Source organism: Leopardus geoffroyi, chromosome B2 (assembly GCF_018350155.1).
Source record: "Leopardus geoffroyi isolate Oge1 chromosome B2, O.geoffroyi_Oge1_pat1.0, whole genome shotgun sequence".
Classification (NCBI taxonomy): domain Eukaryota; kingdom Metazoa; phylum Chordata; class Mammalia; order Carnivora; family Felidae; genus Leopardus; species Leopardus geoffroyi.
In genome coordinates, this window is record NC_059332.1 from 128,536,683 (window position 1) to 128,549,107 (window position 12,425).

At 36.9% G+C, this 12,425-nt stretch overlaps 1 protein-coding gene across 6 annotated transcripts in view; it reads left to right on the top strand.

The window, feature by feature from the left end:
- The window catches only part of ADGRG6 (adhesion G protein-coupled receptor G6), a 141,847-nt gene extending 130,909 nt beyond the window's left edge, over nt 1-10,938 (top strand). For 4 of the 6 annotated variants that reach the window (XM_045499838.1, XM_045499841.1, XM_045499842.1 and 1 more), the window contains 3 exons: nt 2,184-2,285; nt 2,919-3,071; nt 8,028-10,938. In XM_045499838.1, coding sequence (XP_045355794.1) covers nt 2,184-2,285; nt 2,919-3,071; nt 8,028-8,206 — 434 coding nt within the window. In that variant the 3' untranslated portion in view covers nt 8,207-10,938. Of the gene's footprint in view, nt 1-2,183; nt 2,286-2,918; nt 3,072-5,631; nt 5,678-8,027 lie in introns of all 6 variants that reach the window. The other 2 variants (XM_045499843.1, XM_045499844.1) reach the window with 1 other exon arrangement.
- Nucleotides 10,939-12,425: the final 1,487 nt, after the last annotated feature.

The window sequence follows — 12,425 nt, forward strand, 5'->3', positions numbered from 1 at the left end:
TCAGTATAGTCTACGGATCCTTAATTAGTGTCCTACTCCTGAGTTTCATCCCCCATCCCCAAATACATTTAACACGTACAAATATAAGTATTCGGCCAACTCATGTAAAATAGATGAGCAGTTAATCATACTATTCATTCAACAAACATTCATAGAGTTCCTGCTTAGTCCCTGGTATCCTTTTGGGAATGGCCACTACAGCACTAGGTGACACCTATCCCTCTGCTCTCGGAGCTTATTATCTACCAACAGGAGATAACCAAGAAAACAAATGAATAAATAAATGAGGAATACAAGAATATCAGGTACTGATAAGGGCCATGAGAAAAGTATGTGCAAGGGTGTGACTGTGTGACTAGAGGGTAAAACATAAAAGGAAAAGGAAAAGGAAACCATCAGTTGATGATGTCCTCTTTGAGGAGTTAGCAATTGATCTGACACCTGAGCAGCAGGGAGCAGTACTGGAAAGATTTGAAAGAGCCTGTGAAGTAGTTTTGGGTACGAATGAGCTTGAGATATTGGTGTGAGGGTAGTGATGAAGAGGATGTGTAGACTAATGTGTAGAACATTAGTGGTTTGAGATGCTGCTAAGTAGAGATACAGCCAGTGAAGGTGTCCTGTAAGCAGCGTGGGTTGGCGTCCTGGTGGAGGTGGTGGTGACACGAGAGGGGATTGGGGGCAGGTGTAAAAATTAGCATATGGCACGCATACAACATGCCCAGAGGAGATGAGAACCTACTGGGACTCTACAGCCATAGAAAAGATAGAAAACAGGAACTAAGTCATGGACATGTCAACATTTACAGGTAAAACTGAGGAATCTGCTAAGGAGACCAGGAAGCAAATAAGGAAGATACCTAAGAGAAAACAGTATCAGGAAGGAGAGAATAGTCAATCGTGCTGAGTGCTGTTGAGGTGTCTACTCAAATGGGAACAAAAAATAAGTTAGTGATGCTGGGGTTGTGCTGACCTTTACAAGAGCAGTGGCTTTGTAGCTGTGGGTAGTAGCCCGTTTGGAGTGAGTTGAGAAGAGAAGAATTGAGAAGAAGTGGAGATAGCAAAAGTTAACCATTTAAGAAGCTTTGGAACTAGGAATGAAAAAGTTGAAGCCGAAAGAAGATTGGGGGTTAAAAGAGGACCATTTTGTGTTTGATTTTTACAGAGAGTTACTAGAATATGCTGGTAAGCAATGGGAAAACCAAGTATAGAGGAAATGAAGGAGAAATCAATTAGGGGGTGAAAATGCAGAAGCAAACTCCTTAGAAAGCTGAAAGTGGTTGGCTTCCAGGGGCGCCTGGGTGGCTCAGTCGATTAAGCGTCCGACTTCAGCTCAGGTCATGATCTCGCGGTCCGTGAGTTCAAGCCCCGCATCGGGCTCTGTGCTGACAGCTCAGAGCCTGGAGCCTGTTTCGGATTCTGTGTCTCCCTCTCTCTCTGCCCCTCCCCTGCTCATGCTCTGTCTCTCTCTGTCTCAAAAATAAATAAACGTTAAAAAAAAATTAAAAAAAAAAAAAAAGAAAGAAAGAAAGTGGTTGGCTTCCAAAGCCGGTTAGTGATCCGGTTTGTTTTTGATGGGTTCGGGGAATACCTATAAATATGAAGACTGTTTCACAATACAGAAATATTTCTGTATTAAAATGTTGAGAAATTAAAGCAGGCCAGTGGAGCCACCCGAACTTGCTGATTTTCGGCCATTTTTTACATGCAAAAATACCATTTTTCTGTGGCCCAAACTTACAATAATATGTATATATAAAACAGCTGAGAATACACAAATTACAATAGATGAAGAACTTATGGATATTTTCCATTTTCTCTGAGTTTTATGAAGTACTTTCAAATAATTTTAAAACAAGTATAAGGGAAATATTAAATGCCTCTTATACTGAATACTGTGCATTTCAGCTTAATCTTCAGGTTAAGTCATAATAATTGCTTAAAAGAACAACAAAGGCAGAAGCAGCTCCGTGTTATTATTCTAGTTTTAACTGAACCTTTGCATTCTGTTCTAAAGGATTAAACCATCTAGTACATACTTCAAGATTCCTTAGGATCTTTGTTTCTTAGTGACTCAGATGTAAAAACAAACAAAAAACAACTTCAAGTGAAGCTATGTGTTTTACAAGATTTATCTTTAAAAATGTATCTGTTGGCTTAAATGTTTGCATTGTCTTTTGTTGCAGGCTTATTTATATTTATTTTCCACTGTGCTATGAAGGAGAATGTCCAGAAACAGTGGAGGCGTCATCTCTGCTGTGGTAGATTTCGGTTAGCAGACAACTCAGGTAAAGGGGCATGTTGGCAATCGGTTTTATACCTGAGGTCAATCAGAAACCTTTCTCATTTGGTCTTCCATTGTCAGAACAACCCAGTCCCAATGGCAGAAAATTGTAAAGGTGGAGGATGTGAAGATGCTTAGTTGGAGTCTTAGAACATTAGGACTGTAGGAGATCTGAGGGCTCTGGGCCTCGCCCTTCTGTTCTGCAGAGAAGCATGAATTCCAGCCGGGTGTGAGTTGCCCAGGGCTCTGTGTCTACTTTAACAGCTCCCACATCCAGGGGTTCCACTATAACATGTGCACCTTTCCATGTTTTTGAGGTCCTCAATCACATTATTAGGCAAAGAGATTTCCCTTATTATAAAAAAAAAAATACTTGAAGAATAGTATTACTTTTTTTTCGCAGTGATTGCTTCTCACCCTTACAAAATTAAAGTCAGATTTTAAACAATACACGCAATGGGTCAAATTAAGAAACTTACTTCAGTTTATTATTGTTCATATGCCAACCTCTTCTCTGAGCCATTGCTAGCATATAAGAAAATGGGAGGCCTTGGATAAGTTTCTTCATGTGGTGATGATTCTTCACAGGACATATTCCCCCTAAAGCAGGTTCATGAAGAGATATTATTTCTTTCAGACTGGAGCAAGACAGCTACCAATATCATCAAGAAAAGTTCTGATAATCTAGGAAAATCTTTGTCCTCAAGCTCCATCGGGTCCAACTCAACATACCTTACATCCAAATCTAAATCTAGCTCGACCACCTACTTCAAAAGGAATAGCCACACCGGTGAGTTATTCTGGCGGTGGGAAAGATGTTCTCTGGTACATTTCTCATCATATTTTTATTGCAGTTGCCATATCACGAAGATTGATAGATCACGGTGCCCATGAGGGTGCTTATGTTAGATTTATGAAAATCAAAATGTATTTGAAGACCTTATCCAGCACTTTTGTGAATATCTTGTCTTTTTTTAAACCTTTACAACCAAAATTGAATCCACATAGCCATATTATTGCCTCTGAATATTATTTACTTCATTTGACTCAAAGCTTAGTTTTCTTTTTAAAATATGGTATCTGAGTTTAAGAGTTATGTTTTTACTTTAAAAATATAGAAATTGAGTTGTAATTATTCACAGGAAAGCATATTTCATGTTTCATAACTTACTATGAAAGTTAATTGGCAAGTTGACATAGGAACAGGTGGAAACACCATCCAGGATGTATGTTACATTTGAGAATCAATTCCTTAACCATTGGATGTGTTATTGGAAGATGCTATGTAAGTCCCTGAATAAATATGATAGAGAACATAATATCTGGAAAGTGATACAGGATGGTGAGAAACACCATCTTTGTTCATCTCCTGGTACTACTTGATATTTACAGTGACCACAGGTTGTAACACTGAGCATGTGTATGACCAATCCTGAAGACAGTGTGGAAATAAAGACTCTCTTGCAGTACTTGATAGGCAGCAAATGGTGTGAAATGTTGCAATCTTTTAATAGTTCTAAGGAAAATAGAAGAATTTCCACTTTGAAATACTAAATATACCTCAAGCAAACAGCTGTCACCACTTAGCACCCAACACTTTCCTCATTAAAGATGCTTCTAAAAGGATAATAGAAATAACTTTTTAACTCTGAATTTGTTTAGTTATTAAACATAAGCAGAGGCAAATGGCACTGAAGAGATTAATATTTAGTATTTTGCAAATAGTATGATGTGCATTGTATATGTAAATGTTCACATTGCAAACACTTAAATTTCAAATGACCTGCATATACATTTGAATCCTTCCACATGTCCCTGCTTGCACCACGATCTGTGTACCTTGCCACTGGAATGGCCACTGCCTGAGATTTAAGATAGCATTCTGGAAAAATGTTTGAGTGTTTAGAGAGTTTGTTAATTCCAAAATTCTTAAAGATCTAAAAACTTGGAACAGGTTAGGACAGCAGTTTTCAAAGTTTCTTAGAGCAAAGGACATTTCTGAGAATCAAATAAAAGCTGTGGACTCTCTTCCAGAATAAGATACGGCCTCTGAGTCCTGTACACAAACAGTCTACCTCAATTAAGAGGTCTGTGTATCCTTCTTTAAATACCTCTGTAAGAAATTTGGTGACAGGTATATAGTCTGAGATAGGTTATTCTACCTAATTGGTAGTTTCCTGGCACAAAATACATTTTACTTATAATGAATGAATTTTTTACTTTATTTAGTCAACCTTAAAATTAGATACATATATGATCATTTCAATGGATGCAGAAAAAGAATTTGACAGAATACAACATCAATTCATGATAAAAACAAAGTAGGTTTTAGAGGAACATACCTCAACATAATAAAAGCCATATATGAAAATCCCACAGCTAACATCATACTCAGTGGTGAAAACAGAGCTTTTCCTCTAAGATCAGGAACAAGACAAGGATGTCCACTCTTACCACTTTTATTCAACATAGTATTGGAAGTCCTAGCCATAGCAATAAGACAAGAAAAAGAAAAGGCATCCAAGTTGGTAAGAAAGAAGAAAAACTTTCATTATTTGTAGATGACATGATATTATATACGGAAAACCCTAAAGACTCTATCAAGATTACTATAAGTGATAAATGAATTCAGTAAAGTTGTAGGATACAAAGCTAATATTCAGGAATCTGTTGCATTTTCTATACACTAATAATAAGGTGGCAGAGAAATTAAGAAAACAATCTCATTTATAAGAAAAAAATAGATACTCATTTTGCCTACCCTTCAAAAAGGCAAATAGTGTGTATTCTATATCAGTTATGAATGAATAGGGATTTGACCAATCAAATTGTTGTCCCCTTAACACATGTGAGAATAGCTAGAAAAATGTCACCAGGGGAGAGATGATGACAGATAGATCATTTGGAACAGGGGACATTTTGGAAGTAGTAATGAAATATTTAGAAGTATTTAAGGATCATGGATAAAACTGACTAAAAGATAAAAGGAAATTCAGAAATTGAGGTACCAAAGAAAAACTTTGCTATTTTAAAATGGTATGTATGTTTTTTTTAAGGAATGTATTAATGTTTTTCTGTTTCCCATAACAAAACCCTTGGGGTTAAATGAGTTCTTGTCATCTAGCATAAAGATATAGTCAGCTATATGACATTACTTCTGCGATATAGTAATTGATGGTTTCCAATCAACTGATGTATGAGTGACCTTTAGCTACATAGCCATTTCTCAGCAGGACTGCTGGTGTACTTGGGTCACTCAGAGTATGCAAAAAGTCCCTGCATATCATCATGGATATCTAGTTAATTTATTTCTTGGAATTGATCTAGAAATTCATATGTTTATGGTGTAGATAATGTCTTCTAAGAGCATTCCTTCAGCAAAAGTGGATCATTCAGGTAAACTTCTATTACTTTTTGAATGCATGAATTTTTTGCAAGGTAATAAAAGAATGTTTGCATGGATTAAACTAAGACTCTTGCTGCGCCAGCAAAATTGCTTGTTCTTTACGATACTTCTCGGCTAGCACAATGACAGTCCTGCACTGAGCTGGAATTTCTGAAATTTCAAATGGTTGTGGCTGTGCTGGCTCTTCTCTGCATGGGGGTGTCTGCAAGCTGCTCCTTCTAGGAAATGTACCATGCTCTGGAGTTAAGGGATCACGTATAAGGTAGAATAGTGGGGGGGAAAAAGCAGTACTTGAGAGTTTGTCATAGAAACTCTTTACTCTTCCATTGCTCTTATGAATTACTGGATATGTCATGGTACATTCATAGAAGTCATAATAGAGAAATTGTCAGTTCCAAGCCTGCTTTTTGAAGATTTTTGTCTGCTTGACCTGTCAGCATAGGTCAAATAATAGTTCATTTCCCTAGCCCCTGGTTTTCAAACTTGCAGCTACAACCAAAATCTCTATTGTTATTGATGTAATATCTAACCAGAGGATTGGGAATAGCATATATACTGAAATATAGCCCTTGCTCAGAGTTTTACTTTATTGACTATGAAGACCCAGAAAATTGGGTCACATATTTGGAAGGGACCTAATCAAAATATCTAAAAGGTGTCAAGCCACTGAAAGTTGTCACTGAAGCAAAATGAGTGTATCCTTGAAGCTTCTTTGAGTATGTGTGGTTTTCTAAAAACGTTAAGCACAAATTATTTGTTACTGATATCTAAATCAATAGAAAAATCCCCAGCAGAAAACCAATGGCTAGTGAATATATGAACTGAAAGAAACACAGAATCAATCAGCTTGCTGAGAGCTAAATGGGGAGGGGCCCTTCTACAATGACTCCCTAAACCTTTTTCTCACCAGTCCTGGTATGTGATCATTCTGCCGTGCTTCATGAGCCATCTATTCTCTCTTTCTTCCTTTAGTATGGGATGAACACAACATTTCCTCTTTTAGTCTTCATTTTATTTAGTGTCTGTTTCAACATAGGACAATAGTTAAACAATTTGAGTCATTTCCAAAGACAACAGATACAGTGATGATGGCTTTTATCAATTACTGATGATTTTTAATGTTGTGTCACATACTGGGTGCAGCTTACTCAAAGCATAAACATGCCTGCAATGAACATTCCAGATTTGGAGCCATGATTCCTTGAGGCAGTTTTTCATCATAGAGTTTTAGCTTCTTCTGCAGTGAATAGAGAAGATACAATGTAGAGAACTGAGTGCTTTGTAAAAGGTCACATTTGCTCCTTCATTTGGTGTGAAATCTCTGTGGTTAATTTTTGAGTAGAATTTTTCTCCAAAATGTGTTGGGAAGGGGAGGAGTGTAGATACTTACAAGAAGGTATTTATAGGGTAAATGAAAACAGCCATATGTATTTATAAATAATAGAGCTTATGTGAATTTCAGAGACTGTCTGAACCAATTTTAGAAAGGTTTTGGGTCTAGAGAAATAATATTTAAATTGTATATGATATTGAGTGTTGAATCACTGAATTGTACACCTGAAACCACTATTACACTGTATGTTAATTAACTGGAATTTAAATAAAAAACCTATACATAAATTAATGAATTAATTTGAGAAATTCAGAGCAGAAATGTATTTAGCAGTCCTTTATTACTACCAATTATTTTGATATTATTGCCATCAGCAATAACATCATTCTGAGACTATGGCATATATATATAAAATACCCTTTCGTGTTTATTTTCATTCATTTTATTCCCCAAATCCTTTAAATTATGTTTTATAAAAACTTCCTTTATGAAAAGTGTCAAACACATATAAAAACTAGAGAGGACAGTATGATGAATCCCCTTGTGCCTATCAACTCATGGTCACCTTCCCATTTCTCCCTCCCTGTATTATTTGGAAATCATATCTTGGACATTAAACATTTCTTCCATAGATGTTTTGGCATCTTTTATTTGTTATATAATCTGTCCCTGCTTTTTTTGAGTTATTTGCCAAGTATATTTTTGTAGCAATTTTCTAATTATTCTATTCATTGACTCTGAAAAATACCACTTACGGTAATATTTCTTGAAACAAATTCCAACACAAATTACTAGAAGGCAAATTAGCATTCATTCATGCATGGGAATGCACTTTGAAGATGAAAAGCATAAAATTTTGGAGCCGCCTGTTACCTAACCTAGGAAAGAAACAGAGCTTCATTTCCTTTATGTATTTCTTTAATGTGCAAAATAGTGTCCAGTCTGGTGGCCCTTAGGCATGTCACCCACTCATCTTGTAGCCTAACTCTTTGTATCATTTCTTTCAGACAATGCTTCCATGAACAAGTCCTTGTCCAAACTGACCCATGCCGATGGAGAACAAACATCAATCATCCCCGTCCACCAGGTCATTGATAAAGTCAAGGGTTATTGCAATGCTCATTCAGATAACTTCTATAAAAATATTATCATGTCAGACACCTTCAGCCACAGCACAAAGTTTTAATATGTTTAGTAGAATAAAGAAGAATCTGTCTACAGAAATGTGAAGATCTGCAAGCTGTGGACGCTATGACTGGCACTTGTGAACGTGCTATGACCTAGATAACTGCATGTTCATATAGGAGGAATGTATTTTGTTAAGAAGGCTTTTGTAAAATTTTAAAATCTGTCTTTCAGTGTATTTCTTCCATGGGGGCATTTCCACCATCACTAAAACTTTAGTACTGAGAGTAACATGACCCAGTAGGTACAGGGGATATGAATTTTTTAAATATATAATTGGATCAGACTCATCAGAACTTGGGGAGCCAGGGGACATTAAAGTTAGCAGACAAGGGAGGGGCAGAGCTAGGAAAGTGTAGTTTATGGCTCATAAACACCCCACTTTTAGGTTTTGGATATGGCCATTGGCTACATCACCTTTCTCAACAGTGAGAAACATACAACTAGTCATAACTAAGTTCTGGTGCTAGTTTCTATGAATGCAGTAGCATTTCTACATTTTCAATAACATTTCAACCACAGATACAAAAGAATACTTAATGTCTGATCCAAAGATTGGGAAGGAATTCTTTCTTATTCTACCAAATGCTTAACCTTCAGGACATTAATATGCTTAAGAAAGAAAGAATTTCCAAAATTTTGACCCAGTTAATATGAGACCCTGTAAATTTCTACTATTTCACTTATCCTACGCAAGACACAAGGCTTAAGCGTCATCATTAATTAGAATTTAATCCCATACATTTGAATCAAGTATAATGTTGATTTTCCATTAATGTAGACTTCCCACTACTTGTTGAAGAGTGAATCCCTTAGACCTCTGGTTTTTCTCCCCTACTGTCATTTGAACCCACAGACTTATGGGAGGAACAAGGATTTCCATTAAGCATATTGTGTATAATAGTCTCTCCCTTTTAGGAAATATAATCATTGAGACCTATGGTCCTGTTCTTGCCCTAGAGACTAAGACATTTCCATTTGCACAATTAGAAAGCCTCTTCCTTTTCAAGTGCTTTGTTCCAGAGAATATAAACTGAGGCATAGGGGTAACTTGTCATAATCAAAATAATTTATAAGCACGTGGGTCTGCAATTGCTAGTCTAAAAACCATTTGTACATAAGTCCTCTGATTCTAAGAGCCAGAGCAGATCTGGCAAGATAGATGGTGTGTTTTTTATGGATTAGGTTTCTGTATGCAAGGCATGTATATTAAGCAGTTTTCTTAATTTTCAAACTACCCTAAGTAATATGCTTGCTAGTGAATGTGTTGGAGACGATATTTAAATTGTTTTTAAGTGATAGAGTTGTATCTAGGTCCTTAGAAATTGGTCTCAGTACATATTGTACCTTTATATTTGCTCTGAGTTATCTGTGAAGTGTCAGGTTCTGGGAGACATCAGTCTAAGTGACCAGGAGAGAAGACATTCTGGCACCACCAATCTACTTAAAGGCAGAAGCCAGGACTGAGCACTTGAGAGCCTTTCTCTCTGCTCAAAAAACAGGTGGCTCTCAGTCTGAGACCTAGGAGAGTTGTCAGGCTGTACAGCATCTGAGGGGCCTCTCACCTTTTGCTGATCTTTAGTCATAAAGCTATTTGCCAGACTTGACTGGATGGTAAGATAATATGGTGTGGGGTTTTCTTACCATTTCATTTTGCAGCAGCATGGAACATTGCCCTAGGAGACATGAGCATTCCCTGGCTTGGCTTTCACAAGGGAGGAGTGTATATAGTAGGAAAGGATAATAAATCTTAAGGTCACTAAGATTCACTACAGTAGAGCCAAATCCTTTTCTATAGGCATATTATTAACAGGCTGCTTATTCTGGCAGAGGTTACATGTAGATGAAAATCAATCATAAATAGTCACTGAATCTTCATACACTTTTCCCCAAGCCTTAGAGATTCATGATAGAATTTCATTAGCTTTCTACTATGATATTTCTATCCCAAAGCTCCTATTTAATAGTAACTGAGAGATAGCTTCCAAAGTGGCTTTGATTTCTACTCATATTCATTCAGATCTGGGAAAATGTTTTCTTTTTTTTCATATTTGACAACGATGTCAACTCTGAGTTAGAAATTTCCAGTAATCAGGTAAGGAGAGATGAAGAAACAGCTGAGTAAAAGCATTTGCAGGTGGATTTAAGACTGAGCCAAATTCTACGCTCCGTTCCGTGCATGGGCTTTGCACCTTCGTTGGGTTGCCTCAGAACAGAATTGCAGGAATTTAGCTGTGGAACCAAAATTTAGGTTAGCCTAACCTTGAGAATAATATCAATTCAGCTCCCCTGTTTTTGTTTTTAATTCTTTTTCCTCTTTTTTTTTTTTTAACTGCATTGTGTTCATCTAGGGTCCTCAGATATCATCGTCTATTCTTATCATTGTTCCCTGCATCGTAAAGCTTTTCTTTGTCCATCATTGGCATAGACTCTTTTGTACATATTTATTTATTTGTGTTTATAAATGCCAGCTCGTTTCGTATCTTAGCTTTATATTGCCTGGATTTGTTATTTTTATAATTAACTTTCTTTGGGAGAGACTGTATGTATACATATGTTTTTCTGAATACTTTGTGAAATCGTTTTCTGGAGCAATATCTTTGAATATGATGAATAAACATGACTGTGAGTGCAAATTAGAATTAGTAGTAAGAAGCTACTATAGCTGATTTGCCATTTTAATTAAATGGAAAGTGTTTTTCAAATAAATACTTATGTTGTTCATGTTCCAAATTATTCAATTCCTTTATGAGTAAGCATTTTGATTTCTGACTCTTAAATAGGAAAAGATCATTTGACAGCCGGAAAATAACCCGCCACCAATTAAACCAGTGACATGATGCTACTTTGCCAAAACACTGAGAATGAATACATTACAAAGATCCAGTTCACTGGGGATTAATGCGTGTGGAAGTTCTTGAATTTTCTTAAAACGATTGATGTGAAGCCAAGCTTTGGAGGATGAGAAATAATGTAGGTTCCTTTCGGAGGGTGTCTTCAGCATCTTGAAAAAGAGAACCAAGTCAGTAATATTATGTGAAGTTAGGTCCTGAGGTGTTTTTTCACATTTATAGTTGCTGTTTTCATTGTGGGAATCTTAGAAAATGACAGAATTTAGCCAGCTTCACTTGCATGATTAGAACAGAACCTCCCCACATCCCTTTACTGTGGTTATTTCGGATAACTCTTTTCTGCAGAGGGCCAAGGCCAATTTGGCTCACAGCCCTACTCAGTGCTAAGTTGTGAGGCGTGTTGGCCGGTCACCGTGAAATCAGGTCTTCTGAGCCAATGTTCACAACTCCCGGCCAAGCCATGGTAAGCAAACTGACAAGTGGTTTCTTAAGATTCATCTACAGTAATATAGAAGCAGGCCACTTCGGAAAGCCCAGGGAATAGCCACAGCAAGCAGACGGGAAACACTGATTTGATTTGCAGGCTGGCCTGTGTTTGTAACATTGTGAAATGTGGAGGAATCGGGCTTTATACACACAGTGTTTTGGAAGCATTTCTGTTTTCAGTTGAATAAAATTCTACTTTTCTCATATAAAGGCATTTAAGATCTCTCTTTTCACTCTCTCACCCTCCCTCCTCACAAGCTTCCTCCTTTTCTCCCTCTGCCCTTCTTCCCTCTCCCTTCCTTTCTTCTTCCCACCCTCCCTCTTCATTTTAAGGGAGAATACTTAAAGTAACAGTTTTCTTTTTCTGTTTCCCTAGAGAAAAGTAAGAATAAATGTGAAATATTCAAATGTTTGCATTTATATTCTATAGCCTGTCAAAACAAAAAATGGGAAAAAAAAAAAACATGATGTGCTTTATTACCCCAAGCAGCTTCAGCCCAACGTGGGTAATTTGGACTTGATAGGAAAAAAATCAAATTTATAAACACATTTGGATACCAAATAATTCTTTACTCCCTCTTCTAATTTTCAGTAGTATTCTATAAGGGAGTATTGTTGTTCTAATCTTCCATTAGGGGAAATTGTTGATTAAAGATGGTGAGTAACCTGCTGTGACCACATGGGAGGTAAGAGTGGGTTCAGACCTAAGTCCATTGGACTTTGTGTTCACTATTCTACATCAGAGTGCCTTGTGGCCTTCTTCAAAGAACCTGCACCTTAATGAAGGAAGGCATTCCAAGGATGGGATGCATGTCATGAGATTGCAATGAAAGCTTCCAGAACTTCAGATAGAAGCTCTGGACCAGCAATATGTCAGTGACA